The sequence below is a fragment of the Camelus bactrianus genome, chromosome 10 (assembly GCF_048773025.1).
Source record: "Camelus bactrianus isolate YW-2024 breed Bactrian camel chromosome 10, ASM4877302v1, whole genome shotgun sequence".
NCBI lineage: Eukaryota > Metazoa > Chordata > Mammalia > Artiodactyla > Camelidae > Camelus > Camelus bactrianus.
The window spans coordinates 42,469,983-42,495,740 of NC_133548.1; the positions used below are offsets into that span (position 1 = coordinate 42,469,983).

General features: G+C 38.7%; 1 protein-coding gene across 3 annotated transcripts in view; it reads left to right on the forward strand.

The window, feature by feature from the left end:
* Positions 1-8,031: 8,031 nt before the first annotated feature.
* The window catches only part of DENND5A (DENN domain containing 5A), a 76,278-nt gene continuing 58,551 nt past the window's right edge, over positions 8,032-25,758 (forward strand). For all 3 annotated transcript variants that reach the window (XM_074372417.1, XM_074372418.1, XM_074372419.1), the window contains exon 1: positions 8,032-8,165. In XM_074372417.1, the coding sequence (XP_074228518.1) occupies positions 8,057-8,165 (109 nt within the window). In that variant the 5' untranslated portion in view covers positions 8,032-8,056. The remainder of the gene's footprint in view (positions 8,166-25,758) is intronic.

The window sequence follows — 25,758 nt, forward strand, 5'->3', positions numbered from 1 at the left end:
CATACTCCACAGAGTGCCGGCTGTCTCTGAAGAGGAGGGAGGGAGAGAGGCCTACTGCAATATACTTTTAAATTTACATATATATACTGTTCATTGTTTCTAAGAACAGTTTGGAGCTTTAGCTGTTTAAACTTACATAGTTATCAAAGGAATAAAGCCAACCCCAAAATAAGAATCAACAGAATGCAGTAATCCAATCATAAAGGACACTCAAAGGTGCTTATATACATTCAATAAATCAATCATCTGAGTTATAAATAATAAGTAGTTCATTTGTGTCCTCTTTTTTTTTTAACCTGAGCTTAGCAAACTTAGTTGGCGGCAGGCAGGTGTTGAGGCGGCAGGCCAAGGGGTAGCCCAGGCACACTTCTCAATCACAGCCTCAGAGGTGTTCAGTTGAGTACCAAAACCAGTAGTTCCTCACTTTATATTGCCTTGCCCCTGGGAGCCCATGAAGATTGCCTTGGTCGGGGCTTTTGGCCAGGTCCAACATTTGAGAAAGCCTAGAGGAATGGGAATAATATTTTTATCTAGGAGAAGCCTCTACAGACTAAAACCCGCCCACCACCCTCACTTTTCTTTTGCTTTTGGCTAGAAATACATTAATTATTTGTGGTCCACATATCTTGTGTTAATTAAAAAGTCTGAACATCAGATTAACATATCTTTGGGGGGGCGGTAATTAGGTTTGTTTGTTGTTTGTTTGTTTAATGGAGGTACTGGGGATTAAACCCAGGACCTTGCACATGCTAAGCGTAGGCTTTACCAGTGATCTATACCTTCCCCCTGCCCTGTGTCTTCATTAATAAAAGATGGGGGGGGGGGGTAGTGAAAATGAAAAAAAAATAAAAATAAGGAAAACTGACTATAAATGTACTTTATTTCAGAGACATCTTTCTAATTACAGGGTCCCTGAGGTGGGAAAGCAATGAAAGGACTCTCAAAGATGCAGCTATTGGAAGCTGTACTCATGGCTGAGCCCTTTGTAGAACTGGGTAAGCCTGCTGAGGTCATGTTGTCCGAGTCCATTGTAGAGTTAGGGTTCTAACTCCAGGTTTCCTGGCTCCTGAACCAAGCTCCCTCCCAGTCCCCAGAAGTGGCATTTGCTTTTCTTCTTCCTCCTCCTCTTCTGCCTGAAATTTCACGAACTTTTATTCAGACTCAGAAAAAAAACCCAAACCATTTCATTAACATTTGCCAAAAGATTATTCAATGTTGTGAGTATATTGCATTTAATAACAATTATTAATAATCCTTTTGTAAACACCACACGATGAGCCAATAACAACTCTTCTTTGTCTACAGAGTACATTAAACTGTACTCTTAAAAGAGAACATCTCCTTATGTATGAATAAAGACAAAGTGTTCCCCAAATATAAACTAGGACATAATGCTCTGAACTTTTTTAGAAATTCAGTTTATTTTGATTATCATTAATTCTTGATAGTGTTAAAAGTCTTGTGCTGTTTTAATTCTGTCAATTCATTATTATAAATTAAATCATTTTAATAATTAAATATTAATTTTTCTATATGTAATTATTTTTATAAATTTTTTGTCTGTCATACTAAAGGCAACTTGATGTAATCTAGAAAGCTGATAGTGTGACACTGTTTTCGTTTATAGTCAACTGAAAAAATACTAAAGTATTCAATTATCAATAATACAAATTTTTCCCCATTTTTTTATTAACTTGTTATTTACAGTAAAATTCACTCTTTAGTGTACCACTCTGTGAGTTTTGGCAAACATGCACAATTATGTAACCACTATCACAATTAAGATATATAACAATTCCATCACCCCCCCAAAAATCTTTGAGAGCTCAGCCACAGTTAAATATATCTTCCTTTTGGGATCTGGTCCAAGGGCCATTCACTTCCCCTCAACAGACCATCTGGCCTTTCCCAGGAAGCTCTTGGCCCTCAAGTTGATGGGAATAGCAAGGGACTGTGCTCACAGTCTAAGGGAGAGGACTGGATCCAGCACATATAAGGCCATCCACCCAGACTCTCAAAAGGCTCTCAACCTAGAGGGATAGAGGAGAGGAGACAGAAGAGACCACCAGTGAGTGACTCCTAGGTTGTCAAGAGCCAAAGGTACCCTTCTGTTTATCTGGTCTACCCACTGCCCTGTCTCAGCCTCCTCAGATATACACAACACACACAAACACTGCACATATACAATAATTTACACATGCAAATATGCAAACACACATCTAATATATATAAATGCCTACATATACATGTTCAACTCTATCCACCAATGCTCACTCACATATAAATAAACTCAGACATGTATATATATATATATACATATACATATACCCCTACACTAACTCATGCACAACTTTTGGGAAAGTTGCATCACTTGTGGACATTATCTGCAATTTGCTCTTCCTGTTGCTCAACTTCATACTTCCCCATGCCACTGGGTAGCAGATGCTGCCTGATGCTGACTCTTCTTTGGGGCTTCTTTGTTGTCATGGGTTATGGTGGCTGAAGGTGGTGACTGATATTCAAGTGATTTAGGGAGCTTGTGTCACTTTTTAAAAACATCTTCATTGTGGTATAATTCCTGTATAGTAAACTATACATATTTCAGATGTACAATTTGATGATTTTGATAAATGTACACACCAATGAAACCAGGACCACAATCAAGACAGCTAACATTTCCATCACTCCCCAAGAGGTGCAGTTTTCAAATTCCCTATTTATCCCTTCCCACCCCATTTAATCCCCTGGTAACCATAAGTTTGTTCTCAATGTTTGTGAGTCTGTTTCTGTTTTGTAGATAAGTTCATTTGTGTCTTTTTTTGGGGGGGGGTGTTCCACATATAAGTGATATCATATGGTATTTTTCTTTCTCTTTTTGGCTTACTTTACTTAGAATGATGTCTCCAGGTCTATCCATGATGCAGCAAATGGCATTATTTTATTCTTTTTTATGGCTGAGTAGTATTCCATTGTATATGTATGTATGTATATGTGTATGTGTGTATATATATATATCATATCTTCTTTATCTAGTCATCTGTTGACGGACATTTAGATTGTTTCTATGTCTTGGCTATTGTAAAGTGCTGCTGTGAACATTGGGGTGCATGTGTCTTTTTGAATTATATTTTTTCTAGATATATGCCCAGAAATGGGATTGCTGGATCATATGGTAAGTATATTTTTAGTTTTTTAAGGAACCTCCATACTGTCCTCCATAGGGAGCTTGTGTCATTGGGAGACATGAGGAGCCTGAAGCTGGTTATGAAGGAGCTACTGGGACAGCAGGGCATGGATCAGTGTGCAGAGAGCTGACTGCTAGAGATGGCTATAGGTGTGTCACTCTATACCTGGCTGTATTTGGGTTTCTTGTCTTAAGAAAGCCCGTATTGTGAAGCTTACATTTTTCTGTATGATCAGTGGGATTCATTTGAGTTTACACATGGTGAACTCTTCATTAAGCATTGGAGAGGAAGGGTTTTGAGCACCTGTGGGTTCATCAGCTGATCTTTCTTGAATGCTGTATGTGTGAACTGGGAGTGGCAGGTTCTGGCTGGGTAGAGTCAGGTTGATCACCATCTCAATGGAGGAAGCACCCCTGCTACTATAGGTATAGACTATCTCTGAAAAGATAAACAAGGCATTGCTAACATTGATTGCTTTTGGGGAAGGAAACTGAGTGGCTAGTAGCATTTCTCTGTGTGGTGAGATGGAGAGGGCCCTAGGAGTCCCCAGTAGAGGACTCATAGAAGAGGTGGAGCATTAACTGGGTCCTGAGGGAGATCAGCAGGTGAAGGGGTGCAATTAATCTGGTGTTAGCTTTGAGTCCAGCCTTGGCCTTATCCTCTTTTCAGAAGCTCCACCTGGGGCCAAGGCAAGAATGTAGAAGTGGGAAAGTTAGGAAGGCTGTCCCAGCCTCCTTGTGGATCAGGCCAGGTGAGGGTCCTCCTGTCTGCCTAACACAGTGAACCAGCACTGCTTTTCCCTTTGGGACCAGGGCAGGCCTAGTTTGGGAGGAGGAGGTAAGGAAGCTCCTGCTCCTGAGGTTTTTTTAAGTGGAAGAGGCCATTGGCCCACGGAGTTTTGGAACCACGTGGCTTTTCCTCCCTTTCAGAGGTACAGGTTTACATTGGGTTAGCAGGGCCCTAATCTAAGGCCTGAACTTCTAGGTTGTTATCAGGGTCAGGGAAGTTTTGTTGTGTGTTTGCTGACACAAATCAGAGAAAATGGATGAGAAGGGAAGTTAGAGGAGGAGATTCAAATAAATGTTCTATTTTGGGCTTTCCAGGATACCACTATGGGGATTAGTTATGGGTACTTTGGTCCCAAGTGGGGTGGCCACTTGGAAAATAGCGAGTAGTAAGACTTGACTGGAGATAGATGGTGTGAAGGGGGATGCTGGAAGAATAACAGGATGGGTGGATTGGGCCTGGATCATAGAAGGCCCCAGCAGTCACAGTAGAAAGAGTTTGTACCCTACTAAGGTGCACCCTACTAAGGCTGGCAGGGTGTAGCATGACCAGAGCTGTGGTTGGCAAATTAATCATGTTTGTGTGAATAGGGGAGATTGGAGGAAGGGGAAGGAATTTTAAAAAGTTTTAATATTATTTATTTCTTGAGTAGATAATACATTCTTATGGTTCAAAACTCAAAAAGTACAAAACAACATATAATGAAACGTTTCCCTTCTATCCCTGATCCTGGTCATTCAGTATCCTAGGGCAAAGAATTTTAACAAAATTATTTATTCTTCCAAAAACAGTATATGCATGTACAAGAAAGAATGAAATACTTATTTATTTTATTTTCTCTTTTTTACACAGATGATAGTATATTACACATACTTTTTAAAAAAAATGTATCATCTCATCTAATTCACACAGCAAATATGTGAGGCAGGTAATATTATTTCCACTTTACAGATGAAAAAATCAAGGCACAGAGTGCTTAAGAAATCTGAGCTAAAGAAATACAAGTCAGAGGCAATTATTTTTAAATGTAGAAGAAAGCAATACAGCAGTAGGGGATTAAGAGGTACAAACTATTAGGCAGAAAATAAGCTACAAGGATATAGTGCACAACATGGGGAATATAGCCAGTATTTTATAATAACTGTTAATGGAGTATAACCTTTGAATATTGTGAATCACTATATTGTACACCTGTAACTTACATAACTTTTTACATCAACTATACTTCAAAAAATTCAAAAAAAGAACTAAATAAATAAAAGTTAGAAGAAACAAACTCACTTATTAAAGAACTGATGGAACTAAAAAATTTTGTACTTTACTGAAAATTATCTTACAGAAATTTATGCTAAAATAGCACTTTTTAGTGAATGTTAGAAGGATCAGTTCCCTGACTTATAAATTTCACTGTTGGGATTTTCCAGTACAACAAATATTGGTATTATAATGTATTCTTGTAACAGCATGGGTCTCTAAAATCAGACACCCAAGATACAAATCCCAAGTTTACCATTTACAAAATCTGTAATTTTAGGTAAATTTCTTAAATTAATTTATGGATCTTGAAAGCAATCTTGTGAGGGGTAAGAATGATTATTCTCATTCCAGAGAAGTTAACTAATGTGCCTCAGTTCACACAGCTAGTAAGAGTGAGGGTGAGGATTTAAATCTTAAGAGCATCCAGCTCTGTTTTTTTCTCTGACTCTCAAAGAAGCAATCACCCTGCCAAACATATTTCCTACTAGGAAGGAGATCACTTTACAGCTGAGTATTTTGGGCCTCTGAGCAATTTCTCAGGGCAAATTAATACAGTCTTTTGTTTCTAACTTGTTTTATGAGTTGAGTTAGTGTGAGAGGCCTCCTAGCACCTGATCACCCTGGACACATTGGATAAAAAGCTTCTGGACTTCAAATTGAGGATACTTAAGCCTTTTTCAAGTCTCTTTTTCCACGTGACTCCCAGAGTGAGCATTCTAAGATGTAAGTCAGATCTTGTCACTCCTCAGCTTGAATTCCTTCAATTTACCATCCCTCTGACACACACATACTTTACAGGATAAATTCTTTTGCCTGGCATTCCAAGCCTTTCCTGCTCTGTCCCACTCCTCTTTCCCTGGTTTCATCTCCTTTTAATTCTTTATTTCCCAGAGAAATGAATTACTTGTTATCTGTATGAAACCATTTTAATCTGTTACTCCCTGTTGTTGCACATGCTGCCTGAAACATCTTTCCTTCCCCCTTTTACTTGAGAAATCCCTTTTGATCCTTTGGAATTCAGGCTGGATTATACCTCCTTCTGGAAGCCTTCCCTGACCATCTCCCAACCTGCAGAGATGCCCTCCTTCTGTGTTTTGTAATTAGCTCTCTGAGCCCCTCTACTGTCTCTGTGTCCTCAGCATGCAACATGGGGTGAGGCATCACCCTAAATGCTCTTTGTGAAGCTACCTTCTCTGCACTTCTCTCTTACTAGTTCAGGCAGTTTACATACAAGGAGGAGCAGGTGCTATGGTTCCAAGTGATGTTGGCTGTGACCTGCAAGCTACCCTCCCCGTGGGAACCAATACTTGAGGGAAGTACCCAGGAGAGAGCCCAGGGTCAGCCCTTGGGGAAGCCAGCTGCCTTCTAGGGCCCTTAGCAGCAGCCTGCCAGAGGAAACCCTGAGCACATCTCTTGCTGGAATAATGATATGATACCTAATATTTATTGAGTGCCTTCTAGTTCCAGGCACTATTCTGACCACTTAATCTGCATGCACATTTATTTTACGTAATCTACATAAAAACCATGACTGCTGGCACCTGGAGATTGCCCAAGTTTACACAGTAAATGATAAAGTCAGGATTCAAATCTGAGCTTTCTGTTTCTAGAGCCCATGCTAGTAACCACTAATATATTGCCTTCTTGGTTTCTGATCTCCAGTTTCCTGCTTAGCTTCTGTGGGAAACCAAAACGAAGAGACCCAAAACAAGTACCAGAAAGCAAGTTTCTTTCCTCCTCATCCCCTACTTCTCTCAGGACGAACGGCTCAGAAATGGAATTGAGAATTCTCAGAACCAGAAAGGGGGCTCCCAAGTGGCAGGGGCCTCTGGAGGCTCTAGGAGAGATAAAGGGACAGCTTGGTGCACGGGAAAAAGGTTGGGGTGGGGGTGAGGGAGCGGGAATGACCACGAGCCCAGAATTCTAGCCCAGGCTTTGTCTCTTAGACTCTATGTAACCTTGGGGAAAGTCCTTGCTTTTTTCTGAGCCTTAGTTTCCCCATATGTAAGACAAGGGTAAAAACAGGGCGGGAAGACCCACCTCCGCCAAAAGAGGGGGCATCCTCAGCTGTACTGAGGAGAGGGTTGGGCATGGGCGTCAGGGAGCGGGGTCAGGGAGAAGGCTCTATCTCGGGTCTAGGCCGACAGCCTGGAGTTGGGATGAAGCGGGCTTCCGAGCTCAATCCTGCTACTCTATGCCTGTGACAGGGCCGGGCTAAGGAGGAGATAGCCAGACCTTCTAGTGGGAGGCGGAGGTGGGGGAGGAACATGGGCCAGGGTCCCGACTCTGCGGGATGCGTCCACTCATCCCGCACCTTCTCAGCCCTTCCGAAATGAGTCGCAGTCCGGAGCGGGTGGCGGTCGCAGGCGACCGGACAGCAGCCGGCCGCGCTGCGGAGACCGCCTGGGAAGCTGCGGCCCGCAGGGTCCAAAGAGCATCACGTCATCCTTTCCGCGAGGCGCCCGCCCCCTCCCCGACGGCGCGTGCGCAGGCGCGGCGGGAGGGGGCCGCGGTGGGGGCTCTCCTCAGCGCTCTTCGCTCTTCTTCAGGCTCCGTGCGGCCGCGGCGCTCTCGGCAGGCGGCAGCGGCGGCAGTGCGGAGGGGAGGGCGTCCAGGATGCGGCGCGGGGCGGCCCGGTGCCCCCCTGCCCCGTCACGGCAGCCGCGGCGGCCGCGGGGACCGGGCCAAGGCCGGGGGCGGTGCCCCGAGCCGCGGTAGCGGCGGCGGCGGCGGCGGCGGCGGCGGGAGGGGCGGCCTGAGGGCGGGCGGGCGCCCGGTTGCGGGGGCTCGGCGCTCCGCACCGCCCGGCCCCGCTCGGCCCCGGCGCCATGAGCAGCGGTGGCGGCGGAGGGGGCTCGGCGCCCAGTCGCTTCGCCGACTACTTTGTCATCTGCGGGCTGGACACCGAGACCGGGCTGGAGCCGGACGAGCTGTCGGGTGAGTGCGCGCTGAGCCCAGGGCCGCTTTCCCCTGCCCGCTGCGGCCGGGGTCCCCGGAGGAAACCACCCCAACTCCCGCTTTGTCCCGAGAGCCGGGAGAGGGTCGGTCGGAAGGACCCAGGGCGGGCGCGGGGAAGGGGGCGTCGGGCTGGAGGACAGGCTATGGAAAGAGGGGCTCAGAGCCATGAGGGGTCTGAACGGCCCCTGCGCCCCTCTGCGCTGTGGCCAGGTCCTTCGGGACCAGGAGGAGGAAGGGTTGTGTGTTCTCAGTCTGGTGAAGGTTTAGTGACTTAGTATAAAATAAAGGGAAGCTTGTCCTCGAACACCCCCATTTGGGAGGGAACACCCCCATCCTACGTCCTGGTGAAAGTAAGTTCCACCCAGACTTAAAAAAAAAAAAAAAAAGAAAAACAAAGAAAAACAAAAACTTGGTGAGTTTATCTGGCCTCTTCCCAAGAAGCCTGTGATCACAGTTCCTCAAAACCGTTCTAACCCAGCCCTTGAGCTGTGTCCCCTGGGTTGATGGGACATGAAGTAATAAAGTGAACTTGGGCCTGTCCAAGGAGGGTGAGAACTCCATTAGTTCTAGAAAGGGCTCGTACCCCGGGACCATGCCTTTTTTTTTTAATGAAAATAATTTATGTCCTTTATGAGGCCACAGTCATTTATGTATAAAAGGGCAGCAACCTTGTTGGAGGGCCTGGGTTGCATAGTGATGCCTCTCGAGTCATCCTTCAAAGGGGAGGTGGTGGGGAAGTGAGGGTAGCTCCCAGATCAGATTTGGCACTAATTGCGCAAGATGTGTCAGAATTGTAAAATCCCTGTGAATTCCACTGCACCGGTGTCAGAATTGTAGAATCCCCGCGAATTCCACTGCATCGTCATTGGAACCTTTGAATTGCAACAGTTTTGGAAAAGTTTTTGTCTGGAGTGTCCAGTTTGCAGGTTTCATGGGGTGAAGGTTGGTTGTGTCATTCTGATTTGATGAGGAATACTCCTTTCTTGTGTTCTTTTGTGATGTGTTCGCTGTAAAGTTTCTCTCCTGAAAGTGATTATCGTGTTGACTAATTTTACTTTGCTTCAGAGATGACAGGACAGGTCCCCCCCCACCAGAAAAATTTATTGTTTCTTATGAAAAAAAAAATAGATGCATACTTCAAAATGGACTGTTTTTAAAAAGTGATGAATTGATGACCTTTAACAAGGTCAGAGCAAATACACTATTTCCTAAAATTAATAGCAGGTGGAGAAAAATCATGAAGCAGTAATACAGTTAATACTAGACCTTTTGTTGGGGTAGCTTTAAGTTCACTTTTTTAGGTCTTGAAATTCTTACAGTACAGATGTAAATTTTTCATCTATGTTTCATACTTATTAAATTTGTGACTTTGTGAAGTAGTTGTTGGAATTCACATCATGGAATTGGAGCTGTAAGGGACCTCAGAGAGGAAAATGAGGCCTAGGAAGGACAGTAGGGCCTATGTCCTGCTAGTTAATTGCCTGACTTTGATCCAGTGCTCCTCTCCTGACACTAAACTGAATCTAATTACTTGGCTGGGCCTTTATAAAACACTACACGTTGAGAAGACTAAAAATAACACAGTTCTCCTCAGTAAAAGAAACTTTAAATTGGTGGACTAAACTAGCGTTATTTTTATGCTGTGCTTTTCAGTGTCTATTAAATTATATAGACATTTGATTTTCAGAAACAAAGAGAATGGTTTGCAAATGATAAAGCAGAGGAGTGGAGTGGGAAAGTGATTTGGTTTGTTAGTGAGAGCATGGGTTTTGGGGTTTAACATTGTCACTCTGCTGTTGACTTTCTCTGACTGGGGACCAAGTTAGATAACTCTGCTGGGGTCCTCATGTATAAAAAAGAGAATGTAAATAAAAAGTATCTAATCAAGTAGACCCTCAAAAATGTTAATTCTCTCTTAGTGAATATTTGTTAATTATCTGGCTTTTCAGCAGGCTAAAATTATATCCCTGTGAAAGCTTATTGAGAGAATAAAGACAGGGCTGTATAAGAACTGTAAAGAAGGGTATTTTTCTGTGTTTTTAAGTGTGGTTGCAGTAGTGGAATGCAAGACCATCTATTCAGTAGATGGCCTTTGTTAGAATAAGCACTGATTGAAGGATTTCTTTTTTTCCTTCATTTCATTTCTGGTGGGTTGATAGGGGAATCTGGACTACCCAGAGGGAATCTTTGAGTAAAACAAAACAGAATACAAATAGCTCTATGCGGGTCAGTCTTGAGACTCTCCAGGGTGCATTTTCTCTCTGCCTTATAGCTCCCAAACTGATGATGTCATAGTAAATGAAACTACAGGAAATTGTGAATTGCACCCAGGTTCTCTAGGGAGGTACTGAAGAGTCTATACTCTCTCCAAGCAAATTAAGTTATATACCTCAGATAGCTTCTATGCTCTTAAAAAGTGAATCCAGAACAAGCAAATCAAAGATGCTCAATGTTCCTTCTCACTTTATGGAGAAAGATTAAGATTCATTCTTTTTCTGTTTGCAGCAATAAGCATCGAATTTGCTGTGTTGAATATAGACTCAGATCATTGAATTTTATAGGAGTCTCCCTCTGTCACTTCTTTCCGTTTCTTCCAGACTCAAGCATTTAGGCAAGTTATGTAGTTATTTGTTGTGCAAGGAACAGTGCAAGTGAAAATTAACTTTATTTTCTTTTGGTTAGTTGAGGAAATACTTTGGGTTGAAGGAGAGGAAGGTAATCTATTGGTGGAGCACAAGTCTGGCCAATTTTAGGAAATAGTGTCTGCTTGTTAGCTTTTTGAGTTTGTCAAGTAGATAAACAAATCTGGAAGAAGTGTTTTTGATTTTGATTTTCTGTTATTGTTGGCCCATGCTAAGTGGGGAGGCAGATGGTAGTAGAGTCCAGTCCTTCTTTCTACCTCTTTGATGGATGGGTGTTCTGGGCATCTTCATTTTCCCTTCTTCTTATGGTCACCCCCAGTGGACTGCAGGAGAAGGTTTACTGTGAGGTGAGATTCCTGAGTTTACTTTCCCTGTCTCTGCCTGAGAGTTACGGTTCTAGAATGCTTGTAACGTCCTTCTTTGAAATCTTTAAATTCTTCTGCACTGACCTGCATCCGGCATTGAGATGTAAGTATCCTCGATTCGTGCATTCACTACTCCAGTTTTCCCAGGCTCTGAGAGGCAGGCCTTGTCAAGAATTGAAGAGAGGGCTTGGGGATGTAGATAGATGGGCAACTGGCCAGTGTCCTGTATGAAACTGCTTAGACCACTGACAATACACTGAAATCATCTCTTACTGTCACCATTAGAAGGGAGAAAAAGTGCTCACTGTCCAGGAAAGCCAGAGGACTGGTCACATCTTACATACTTCTCTTTAACCATATTGAGCAGTGAAATTAGAACAATAGAATCATGGAATGTCAAACATGGAAGCACTTTTAGAGATTATATAACCTGCTTTTTACATATGAGGAAACTGAGGACCTGAGAAAGTTGGAGAATATTTGTCTCCCTTGGTCACATTTTTATTCTTCTTTTCTGCTACTTGCATGATTCTTTGCATACTTTGTAGTTATTTGATCAATAAGGGGGAGACAAGTGAAATATTTGGCAGGGGCAGGAGCAGGCATGGCATTTTTTTCTAGTGTAGGTTTCTCTTTCATGTTAAGCAAGAATACTGTGTGTGATTATCAAGAGAGATATCTTTTTTTTTTTTAGCTTTTTCTTTTGATGTAATTTCACAGCAGATGCTGACATGAATAGTACAGAGAACTTCCATACATCCTTTTTCCAGATTCACTGTTAACATTTTGCTCTACTTGCTTTATCACTTATATAAGTGTTTTCTTTTTTCTCTCTAACATATAAAAACATCTTTATTGAGATATATAATTCACCTGTTTACACAATTCAGTGTCTTTTAGTATATTCACAAAGTTGTGCAGTCATCACTATAATCAATTTTAGAATATTCTCCCCCGAAGACCCATAACCCATTAGCAGTCAATTCCCATATCCTTCGAACTCCCTAACCTCACACACACCCCTAGGCATCCACTAATCTACTTTTGACCTTTATGGATTTGTCTATTCTGGACATTTCATTATAAAAGGAATAATATAACATGGTGTTTTGTGATTGGCTTATTTTACTTAGCTTGTTTTCAAGGTTCATCTATGTTGTAGCATATATCAGTACATCATTTCTTTTTATGGCTGAATACTTCATTGTGTGAATATACCACATTTTACTTATCATAAATGATGGACATTTGGGTTATTTATATGCTTTTTGGTTATTATGAATTATGCTGCTGTGAACATTTGTGTACATTTTTGTGTGGACATATGTTTTCATTTCTCTTAGGTATATACCTAGGAGTGGAATTGCTGGGTCACATGGCAACTCTGTGTTTAACCTTCTGAGAAATTGCAGACTATTTTCCAAAACAACTGCATAGTTTATATTCCCACTAGCAATGTATGAAAGTTTCCCTTTTTCTCTATGTCCTTACCAACACTTACTATCTTTAATCATAGGCATCCTAGTGGGTGTGAAGTGGTATCCTTGTGGGTTTGATGTGCATATTCCTGATGGCTAAGAAGGATATCTTATTTAAAAGAAACAAAGAAAAAAGAAAAAAAGGCTATCTCTTCTCAAAGATGAAGTGGGTACAAAAAGTTTGATGAGCCAGTTTCAAACAGAGTCAATTTGAGCTAACCTTTTTATTTTCCTCTACAAGTCTGGTCAGTTCTGTGCAAATTCTCCCATGGTCATTTTAGAAAGACATCTCTGCTCTAAAGCTTAGGCTCCTAGCTGAAATGAAATTCAAATCCTGATAGCTTACCTCAAGCATCTGTGGATACTTACTGAGGTCCATGTGGGAGGGGGAGGTTTCCAAAGTTAGGTCATGTGTTTCCTTTTATAAGGTAGAGCAAATATGAAGTGAAGAAAAGAGACTAACACACAGAAAACAATTACAGAGCAACCCCAAGGCAGTTTAAAATTATATGCTAAATTTAGTTAGAGGGACTATATTCTTAAACCTAAGAGAACCCCACTTTACACTCCCTCAGGAGGTGAGGATCTCACTGAAGGTAAGTGGATTTTACTTTAATGACACTGTGGCCCTGCTCCTCTCTTCTTAGGAGGAAATCTTGAGTCACAGTGTTTGGTGCTTAAGTGAAATTCTCTTAGATGCTGTTCAGCCCTTCCTTCCTTCCTTCCTAGATTATAAATAAAATTTTCTTTGCCTGAGGCCTCCTTTGGCAACACCCATTTCCAGTCCTATATCCTTTTATAAGCCTGTTTTTTGGCTAACTCTGGTGGAAGGTGTACTTGGACTTTGCTTGGGTCCTCAATTCCTGTTGTCATTCCTGGGTTTGAATTACTGTCAGGTGGTCTTAGCGGTCTCTCAGGAACCTAGCTGCACATAGAGGAACCTATATTTGATATGTTTTAGGTTCTGCTGGAAATGGCATAGGACCTAGTGAAAGAAAGAAAGCCTTCCCTTACACAAGCTGGTGACTTCTTATGGAATTCAGTGATTACACATAGGTTATTGTTGCCAAATTTTTAGATTTAGCTCTCAAAATTTATTAAGTGAGGCAGATATTGGTCAAATATCTATGTTCCAGATGTTTTGTGAAGGCTGGTTTTAGGTTGGAGTGTATAGAACCCTGGATTGGGTTTATGAGTGTCAGAGTCCTGTCATGGTGAAAATGAGCATGTGACAGCTCTCAAGCTGTCTGCAGTACGTTTCTGAGGGGCCAGGTATGGCTCTAGGAAATTAGATGGGAGCAGCTGTAGTTTAGACGATCAAATTTCTAAAATGTTACACTTAGGATATTTGTCATCCCATGATTGTCATCCATGGGATCTGTCATAGTTTCCTGTTAAAAGAGAACCAGGTTAGTAATTTTTTTCTGTTCATTCGTGTGATCGGTAGGTCAGGTCAAAATTTTGCTAGGCCATCTGTGGTCTACTTTATGGACTGAACTAGCTACATTAGTCTAAAATGTTTTCATGAAGTGCTGAGAGGACTTGAGCAGGGAGAAGATATGTGGAGATTTGTCTAATGAAGCTTCATTCCTCTGTGAGTGTGGGATTCCTTGTTTTCTAAACTATTGCTAGTTGGCAAAATATGAGTGTGCATTTATTTATATTGGTCACAAAATAAAAAACTGTCAGAACTAGATCTTAGCTAGTCTAGCCACCACTTTTGACAGATGGTAATGATTAATACTTGCCAATGACTTTATAGTTTTTAAACAGTTTTTTTAATATTTTCAGCCCCACTTGAAATACATTTTTTTTTTTTTTTTTGTCCAGTGTCACCCAGAAAGTTAGAAGGAACTGTTAGAATCCAGGTCTTCTGTCTGCTGTCTCACCATTGATGAGATTATTCTTTTAAAATGATAGATTTGGGAATACTGAAGCAATATCTTAATCACTGAATAACAGAGCTGTGATGTGGCCTTTTTGATTCAGTCCCCAAACCACAATGCAGTAGAGGAATCTCTCAGGAGAGAAGCCAGGTCATTCGTTTTTTGAATTGTAGTTAAGGCTGGTAGTTCTTTCATACTTTTTTTTCCCCCTGGCTCTCCACACTTAACAATTCTGAAAATGTCTTTCTTAGACCGAATAGTTACTGGGCTTTGTTTCTAAGAAGCTCTCTTTTTTGTGTGACTGTTTCAGGATGTTTTACGCTTTTTGAGGCCTGTTTTCTTTGAAAAGGCAAGAAAATGATTTGCATTTGCTAACCTCGGAAATCCCTCAGTGTAGCCTGCAGTTTGCATCTTTTTTGGTTGTAGTTTGGGTGCTGCCTGTGACTTCTGATTTACCATATTCTTTATAATGAAAGGGTATGAGAAGCAACTAAGAAACTCAGGATTTTTAAAGTCCTGAAGACAAAGAGGAAATGATTTAGAAATAATAGCCATAAACCATGATTTATAAGTGGATAAACCAATTTATAACAAATTACATTTATTAAAAAATATATAGAACTACTTTCTAGGAATGTCAGAAGAGATGGTTCCTTTCTCAATTGTGTCATTTCTGATGTCCTTTTCTTTCTTTGTTTTTGTAGTTTTAGAGTAATGGCTCTCTAACAATGTTTTAGCCTAGTTATGAAGATAGGTATTAATTATTGTTATGTTGTTGAAGAAAACCAGAGATTTTATTTTGGGTAAGTTAGGTGTCTCTTGTTTTCCCCAGAGTCTTTATTTGACAATGACCATTAAAATTTTAATTTTTTTCCTGATTATAAAAACCATAGGTCATTATAAAAATGAAAACATTACGAAGTTATGTTATAAACTCCTCTTGTCCAAGAGTCTGGTAGGCAAATTTATTAGCTTTGCTAGAAGTGCTTTGCATTGTAGATATTTGATAAAGATTTGTATTAATTATGAAAAGATAAAGGCTCCTTATTCAGATTTTCAAGGAATTGTATGTAACCATGTTTTTTTTTCCCCCTGATATAAGGCATTGTACTTTACCTTTTAGAAATTAAATAAGTAAAACTTCTACAGCTTTTGTAAGTGCTGAGTAATAAAGAATGTGGAGGTCTATAGAAGAGAGGAATAGGATAGGATTGTTTTCCCATACTCAGTTGGTTATTTGGGGTTATTGCATTACTTAAACTTGCGTTTTCTGGATGATTAATGAAGTTGAGTACCTCTCAAAAGTTTATCAGATACTGGTATTTCCTCTTTTTAGAAGTATCCAAGTTTTGCCATTTTTCTTTTAGGTTTTTTTCTTTTTTTCCACTCATTGATTTAATTGAATTCTTTATATTTTCTAGATATGAGTCTTTTGTCAGTTATATGTATTGCAGATATCTTCTTGTGATTTGTGTGTTTCCTTTTCATTCTCTCAATGATAACTTTTGATGAACACAAGCTTTTAGTTATAATGTAGTCCATTTTATCAGTTTTCTCTATGCTTCATGCCTCTTCTGTTCTGTTTAAGATATTTTTGCTATTGCAGGGTCACAAGGATGTTCTTTCTTTCTTTTTAAAGCCTTTATTGTTTTACCTTTCCCATTTAGATCTGCAATCCCAGAGCGAACCCTCTTAAACACTATGCTATCACACTATTCTGTACTGCCTCAAAAAGCTCCCCTACCTTTTTTTGTATGAGTGTGTGCCATTTATCAGTATTATCTACAGAGTGAAAGAGAAACATTTCTGTTGCTCTCACAGCTGGGCCTGAAGTACAACAAGGCTTTGATATAACCAATACAGTGCTTTTAACACACATTTAGTAAAACAAATCCTAGTCTTTGTTCTTGGATTTAGTACCAATTGGTAAAATTTTAGTGGTTGAGGAAACTGCTAAAACAAATTGTTACTATAAAAAGTCTTAGAGGTAAAGATAACTTTCTTCTGTTATTGAGGGTAACCTGACAGGAGGCTCCCAGATTCTTATATCTCCTTTGTGCTCTGGAGAGAGTGTTGTGTGCTTCCTTATTATAAGCTGTGGTTTGAAATTTGGACTTAGAAACATGTGAGTGTTCTTGATACAGCCATCTTTGCTGTTCTGTGAAGCTGATATATGTTGTCACTTTCATGCAGTAGAGGCTTCCTTCTTGAGAAACATTTGGGAATTGCCAGGACATTTCTGTGTCTTGTTTTTATGGTTAAAGATTTAGAGGTGACTCTTGCTTGTATGGCTGTTTCCTTTTTTTTTTTTTTCACCTCTCATGCTCCATGTAAGTATGTCCCATATGCTTTACATGTATTTACACACAGTCTATCAATAGACCTATGAAATATGTATAATTATCCCCATGTTACAGATGAGAAAACTGAGATTTATGGAAGAGAGTCACTGGGCATGTTACTTAAAATTCAGCAACACGTGCAACTAGTATTTGAATCTATATTTGCTTGTCTTTAAGTCCTATTTCTTCCACTATAGCATCTGTGCTATAGGATATACTGCAGTACCTTCCTAGCTTCATCTGGATGAGAGGTTTGTTCAGATTTGTGAGGCCTGTCTGCCTAGAGAATGAGATAGTTTACTCAAGTGTGTTCATGAATTCTGGGACCAGTTGGTTTTGAATGGTAAATTTTTATGTCTGTATAGCACTTAGCATAGAGCTATGTGCTGCACAGTAGGAACTCAATCAGGATTGATAGACAAATTGCTTGAGTGTGGAATAATGCGGTAATGTAGCAGAATGGCTGAGTGTGGGGTAGACAGGTTCTCTATCCTATGGTGAGTGAGTGGGGAAAACATCACTCTGATTGTACTTATATTTATAGCTTGGATTTGTTGAGAGGATGTGAGTATGATGTGAGGTTTTGTATGAATTGTTTTGATTAAATGTATTGCACATTTAGTAAATATCTGTGCGTTGATATTTTGATGAATTGTGGGAATATTTTCACCTTGAGAGATTATTAAAATTTTTGGCTTGACACATTTTCTTCTCTTTCAGTGGTAGCAGAAGTGTATTCATTTTCAGAATTCTCCTTTAGCCTCATTCTGTAATAGATTTGTTAGTTTGGTTTCTGCTGCTGTGGTAAGAACTGTTATAATTAGCATTTCTGCATCCTCTAACACTTTTATGGATTTGCTTCAAAGAACTCCTCCCTCCACCCCCCAAAAAAAGCTTTTGTTGTGCTAAATATTTCTTCAAAAATGGCATTTTATGCTGGGCAATACTCTAAATGTGAAATTCCAAATAACCACATTTGAAAAAAATATCTGCAAGACTGAAATGGCACCAGAAGCTTTTTTGCCCCATTGTCGTGGTAAATTATCTATAGATTGGAGAGGATATAACTGAATTGGTAAGAGGAGACTGAAACCTGAGATCATTAAGCATTTATGTAGGAGCATTTAATTCCTCTGAGTGAATTCAAGTCTCCTGACCCAAATTACTTGAGTATTTTAGTATAAATAAACCTACTTGAGTTCTGAAAGAATTTTGGGGTGATTATCATTTAGTCACTGTCAGTAACCTTTAAGGAATCATGGACTTACTGCAAGACATATTTTCAAGACTGAGAAGAAGTGACACATTTCTAGTCAATCTAGAATGGTTTATTAAGGCTACAGTATGAAGATATAGAAAAGGAAGCTGTGATTATTAGAAGTCAACACAGACCCACTGAAAGTATGTTCAGTCAGACTTGCCACATTTTCTTTATTAGGGGAGTAGACTGGTAGAGGAGGGAAATACCATTTTTTGATTCAAGAATGTTTTGAACGGAATGATTAGGATATAGTTGGGGATAAGAGATTTGAGCTGTATAATGAAACAGGTGGTACAAAAGTAGAAGTATTAGAAGGGAGATATGACTTAATAGCAACACAAAAATATGAGACTTTTAGTTGGATGCAAGTTTGACTTATGGCAAAAGTGTCGTTTGGTTGACAAAAAGTTGTGATTTTACCTTGCATTAATAGAGAGATATTATTGAAAAAGAGAGTGGATAGTACTGTTTTAAAAGATGTTAGTTAGACCACACCTAGACAGAATGCTGATTTCAGTTCTAGGAGCTAGGGTGGGAACTGAAAATGTCATGTGAACTACATTCAAAGGAGTAGATTTGTTTTATGACCAGTAAATGGCTCTCACAGTAGCTCCCACAGAAGAGTTTCAGAAGAACTCAGAGATGGAGAAATCTGTATGGAAACACAAAAGTCCCAGGATAGCCAAAACAGTCTTGAGAAAGAAGGATGGAGCTGGAAGAATCACAGTCCCTGATTACAGACTGTACTACAGAGTTACAGTAATCAAAACAGTATGGTACTGGCACAAAAACAGACATGTAGATCAATGGAAGAGGACAGAAAGTCCAGAAATAAACCTACTCACTTATATCAATTAATCTACAACGAAGGAGGCAAGAATATACAGTGGAGAAAAGGATCTTTTCAATAAATGGTACTGGGAAAACTGAACAGCTACATGTAAAAGAATGAAATTAGAACATTCTCTAACATCACATACAAAAATAAACTAAAAATGGATTAAAGACCTAAATATAAGACTAGATACTCTAAAACTCCTAGAGGAAAACATAGGCAGAACAGTGTTTGACATAAATTGCAGCAGTATATTTTTGGGTAAACCTCCTAGAGTAAGGGAAACAAAAGCAAAATAAACAAATGGGATCTAATCAAATTTACAAGCTTTTGCACAGCAAAGAAAACCATAAGCTAAATGAAAAGACAACGTATGGAATGGGAGAAAAGATTTGCAAATGATGCAATCGACAAGGGAATTTCCAAAGTATACAAACAGCTCATACAGCTTAATATCAAAAAACCAAATAACCCAATCAGAAAATGGGCAGAAGACCTAAATAGACATTACTCCAAAGAAGAGATACAGATTGCTAACAGGCACATGAAAAGATGCTCAACATTGCTAATTATTAGATGAATGCAAATCAAAACTGCAGTGAGGTACCACCTCACACCAGTCAGAATGGCCATCGTCAAAAAGTCTACAACTAATGAACACTGGAGAGGGTATGGAGAAAAGGGATCCCTCCTACATAGTTGATGAGAATGTAAATTGGTGCAGCCATGATGTTTTTAGTTTTTTTAAGGAAAAAAACTAAAAATAGAGTTATCATATGATCCAGCAATTCCATCCCTGGGCATATATCTGGAAAAGATGAAAACTAATTTGAAAAGATACATTCACTCCAGTGTTCATAACAGCACCACTTACGGTAGCCAAAACACAGAAGCAACCTAAATATCCATTGACAAATGAATGGATGAAGAAAATGTGGTATACACACACACACACACACACACACACACACACACACACACACACACACACACAATGGAATATTACTCAGCCATAAAAAAGAATGAAATAATGCCATTTGCAGCAGCATGGATGGACCTAGAGATTATCCTACTAAGTGAAGTAAATCAGACAGAAAGACAAATATATGATATCACTTATATATGTAATCTAAAAAAAATGATACAAATGAACTTATCTACAAAACAGAAACAGACTCACAGACATAGAAAATAAATTTATGGTTACCAAAGGGGAAAAGGGTGGGAGATAGATTAGGAGTTTGGGATTAGCAGATACACACTACTTTATATAAAATAGGTAAGCAACAAGGACCTACTGTATAGCACAGGGAACTATATTCAATATTTTGTAATAACCTATAATGGAAAAGAATCTGAAAAAGAATAGGTATATATATGCAGAACTGAATCACTTTGCTGTGCACCTGAAACTAACACAATGTTGTAAATCAACTATTTATGTCAATTTAAAAAAAAGTTGGGGAAACATAAAATAAGCAAGAGTATACCAGATAGACTATGAAAAAATAATAGTGGGGGAAAAAAGAGAAATGGTGGTATTTGACTGCAATAGCTTGAATACTGTCTACTGCCACTATTGCCTCTATAAATAACTATTGCAGGAAAATTGCTACCCTGTTAGTCATTCTGCTAGGGTCCTCATTTTAGCAGACCTAATGATTTTCTAGGAAAAGGAGGATCACTGTTTGTAGGGTTGTTGAACTAAATGGAACTGATTCATTTTCAGAGTCTGTCTAGGCAAGAGAGTATGAGAGACGTAGAAGACAATGGACATTAAGAAGGTGGAGAGAAAAAATTGACATAGCATTTGCTCCTTAGGCTCTTTCTAAGAAGCTTTTCATCTAAACCTTTGGCAGCAGTGGCAGCTTTTAGTCTTGATTTTCTTCCAAGGACCGATAGAAGGCCCAGGCCTCATGTCTGCATGTGCATTTTACTAAGCTCAGTTACTGGCAAACTGGGTTGGGCTCCCAGTTTAACCCCATTTATTATTCTCTCTGGACCTCTATCAAGAGAAGTCTCGGAGGGGCCATCTTTTCCCTAACTACTGAAGGATAGGACAGCTTGGACATTGATGGTGCTTGGTGCAGGAAAGGATCCAGGAGATTTGGGTTGCTTTAGTTGGGGAGGAACCCTCTCATGATCTGTGGGTTGAGGATACTGCTCTGTATCACAGCAGAGAACTTGGGATTTTATTCCTTTTTAGGCTCCTGATGAAGATTACTTACTCTTAGTTGTTTTTCTTACACTAAGATTGTACTTCTTGACTGCTCTAAATTCTAAAGTTCTAAGAGACATCCACTTTAATGTAGTAGATGTAAAGAACTTTGGTTGGGGTGTCTGGAGGGGTTTCTAATCCCATTTTGCCTTATACCCATTGGTGACTTATTATCTCTGAGCCAGTTTCCTTATCTGTAAAATCAGAGGGTTGTGGTGATTAATGGAATAATATACTATGTGAAAGTATTTTCAGTGGATTTTAGTGGTGTATGTATTTTTCCTTTTTCTTTTTTTGCATTCAAGGTTTCTTATTCCATATAATGCAAAGAGGGGAGGAAATGTGCAGAGAGTGTGTGGACAATTATGAGATGTTTTGGTTCATGAAGTTGACCTTTTGAGGAGGAGTGCTTTTAGTTTTCTAAGACTTAAAGAAGACACATAAAAAGCTCTGACAGGGCTTTAAGGAAAGGATCTATGTTTTCCTCTTTGGAAATTTTTGCAAAAACACAGAGAAAGGGGGAATTGGGTGAGTAGAAAGCTGGAAAGAAGGAAATTGTTGTCTTGAAATTTTATTTTTGAGAGGACCCTGCTTTACTCATTTGTGGTAATCTGGGAAGGCAGAAAGTTTCTGTCTCAGGTTGGAAACTAAATCGAGTCTTGGTAGATTTTTCACTATAAGGTAGTACTGGGTTATGAGTTTACATCCTTTTTTCTCCCAAGAGGGATTTTAGTAACAAGGCAGGTTATTCCCCTTTTTGCTGTCAAGGAATAATGTAGCTATGCAAATCCTTTGTAGGTGATGAGTCAGGACTCCTACAGTTGTTTTGGCTTTGAGTTAAATTTAAAGTTTTGTTCATTTCAGTTTTCAAATATTGAAATGTTAATATTGTGTAACTATTTTAATACATGTTTCTTTGGTTTAATAGGAGGACATGACATATTAGTCTTTTAGTATTCACCTTTAAACTGGTGCATATAAATAGGAAGAGTTTTTTTTAGTAGTCTACATCCTTGTACTGTAACAGTGTTAAGACATCTAAGTTGTTGCAGTATAGAAATTAGGAATTAAATTAGTATTCTAAATCCTAATTTCAAAAAGTCTCTTTAGCAGCTTGAGAGAAATGTGCTATTAAATTATTCATATTTTTTAGTATAATCTCTTTATCTTGAGATCATACATGTTCATTGTGGGAAATTTAGAAAATATAAAAAAGTAAAAGGAAAAAAATAGCAGTCATCCATAGTCTAGCCTTGTAGAAGTACCATAACCATGTTTAGTATTTTGTGTATTTCCTTCCAAAACTTTTTCTGTTATTGTTTTAAAATATATTGTAAGCAAACTATCATTTTTTGCAGTTTATAGAAAAGTTACATCATAGGTACTTAAGAATGTATATTTCTTTACTTCTTTTAATGTTCCTTGTTCTGATTTTAATTTTTTCTATAATTTTTCTCACATATGCCATCTTATTTTTTGAGATAGGTAGAACATAAATCATAAAATTTAAAAAACCCCACTATCTTCAGTATGTCTTAAGCTCTGTGGAGTAAGCTATCAAGTTTCATCTGAACTCATATTCACTAGGCTTCTTGAGTGCTTTAACTGTGCCTCTGTTTCCTTTCTTTCCTTTTATTTCCACATGATTGTATCTAGTTATAAAACTGTATTAATCTTCTTTATTACTCTCTTCATTTCTTCTCTGTGATTTGCATCATGCAAAAGATTCTTTTTGTTATAGGAGTTTGTGTGGTTAGTCTCTTGGGTGAGGCGTGTAATGGATATCTTAAAGCAGTGGCTTATCATAGTTTTTGCTTCAAAGATCCCTTTGAGAATTTGATACAAACAATGGATCCTTACCTTAGCTCCATCAATCTGGATTATTTGAAATCTTGGCTTGCTAGGCCTTGCACAGCTAAACCTTGGGATGTCCCTTTGTCTTGGAGTTATCCTTTGCCACACTGTCTTGTGATAGATCTCGTTTCCTACATCCCATATGAACAGTTCTTGGTTAATTTTAGTTTTGGCAGAGAACCTTTTAAGTTTCCACAAGTGTTGTTATTTTATGTCTCTCTGTTTTTTTTTTTTAAACAACTTTATTGGAGATATAAATTGCATACCATGAAGTCCATATCCCCCACTGCAGGCAACCACAAATCTACTTTCTGTCTCTGTAGATCTGCTTATTCTGGACATTTTGTTTAAATGAGATATAATTTAAAAAACCTTTTTGATAAACTTTTTATTTTAGAATAGATTTAAATTTACAGAAAAGTTGTGAAGATAGTACAGGGAATTCCTATATACTCCACAACCGGTTTCCTGTAATAGTATTTTGCATTAGTAGGGTACATTTGTCACAATTAGTGAGTCAATATTGATACATTATTATTATTAATTAAAGTGTGAGTCTGTTTTCATCCACTGTGCTAGATCTTTGAAGTGAACTTTCAATTTGGAAATTCATGCCCTTCATTTCTGGGAAAAAAGGAAAAAATAAAATTATTTTATTGATAAGAACTTCCCCTTTATTTTCTCTGTTCTCTCTTTATGGAATTCTGTTATTTGTATATTAGACTTCCTGGACTGACTCCCTACTTTATTCATATTCTTAGTTTTTGCCTAACTCTTTTTATGTTCCAGGAAACAGTTTTTCAGGCTTTTTTTCTTTCTTTTTTTTTTTTTTAACTTTTTTTTATTGATTTATAATCATTTTACAATGTTGTGTCAAATTCCAGTGTTCAGCACAATTTTTCAGTTATTCATGGACATATACACACTCATTGTCACATTTTTTTCTCTGTGAGTTATCATAACATTTTGTGTATATTTCCCTGTGCTACAGGCTTTTTTTTCTTTTTGATGATTTTGGTAGTTTTGAAGAATATTAGTCAACTGTTTTGTAGAATGTCCCTCAGTTGGGATGTGTATGTTTTTCCTTGGTTAGACTGAGATGATGGTTTACATAGGTAAAATGTCATTTTCATCATATTATATCAAGAAGGCATACATACTCTCAACATGATTTATCATTGTTAATATTAATCTTGATCACCTGGTAGTGTCTGTCAGATTTCTCCAATGTAAAGTTACTCTTTTTTTCCTATGAGTAGCCCATAGTTAAGGAGTAGGGAGTTATTTTCCACTTCTTGAGAGCAGAGTATCTACATAAATTATTTGGAGTTCTTCTGCACAGGAGATTTGTCTGTTCTCCCTCTATTTAATCATCTATTTATATTAGGATGGACTCATGATGTTTATTTTATTCTTTGGGTTATAATTCAACTTGTTTATTTTGTTGTTCAGATTTTTCTAGATTTGGCCCTTGGGGGATCTTTCAGTTAGCTCTTGTGTCTCTTTGACATGTCCCCATCATTGTGGGGTTTTTTGAGCACTTCCTTACCTTCTGCCACTACAAGATGCTCCAGGCTAATCCTGTATATTTTCTTCTCAGTTAAAGAACCAGCCATTTCTCTAAGCAGCCCTGTTTGTTCGTTTGTTTGTTTTAATGAGAATGATATTAGAAACCAAGATCTGGGTTTAGTTGTCCTTATTGTTACTGGAGTTTTGTTTCTTCTAGGCCCTATGATAGAATTTTTGAAGTTTTCTTTTTTCTGCATAATTTTCTGTTTTCTCGAAGTTGCACTGATTGATTGATTGGCTAGAGGTATTTTTCTTTAATCTTAGAGTCTCTTCCCAAATGCCTCATGATCTCTGGCTATACATTTACATTTAAGAATAATGCACCAATGATTGGGAAGCTCTGTTCATAGGTGGGGTTCAATTACTGAGAGGTTCACTATAAAATGATTTGGCTGCATAGTTTCTTCCTTGTACCATTGATATCACTAGGTCTTTTTTTCATGGGCTGGTTAAATTCACCTAAAAGGCTCCTCTAGAACTCTGTTTTGAGGGCATAATCTTAGCTGCCAACTTTCTGAGAGCCAAGTAGTGGAAGAGCACTGAGGATCTCAATGTGAAGTATGTAAACTTGCTCTTATTTCCCTATTTTTAGAGTGATACTCTTGCTCTCAGCTGTGTCTGGTTTCCTAGCTGTTAATGCTTGATACCTCAACTGTGCAATCCCAAGTATAGACATCCATTCTTCTTTTTTTTATTTTTAATTGTGATATAATTGACATGTAATATTGTATTGGTTTTAGGTGTACAGCATGATTTGATATATGTATATATGGTGAAATGATTACCATAAGTCTATTACCAGTTAGTTTTTTCTTATGATGAGAACTTTTAAGATTTACTCTCTTAGCAGTTTCAAATATAGAATACAGTATTGTTAACTATAGTCACAATGCTGCTCATTACATTCCCAAGACTTATTTATCTTACAAACTGAAAGTTTGTACCTTTTTACCACCATTACCCATTTAATCACCCGACTCATTTTTAAATTTATCTATTGGGAAAAATAAACTTTCAGTTTTCTTTTGAAATGGAGGAGGCCAGATGGAATGGGAAGGGTATGGGGTAGGGTGGGGTTCAACTGGTTCTTTTTTTTTCTTATTGACATATATATGTAATTCA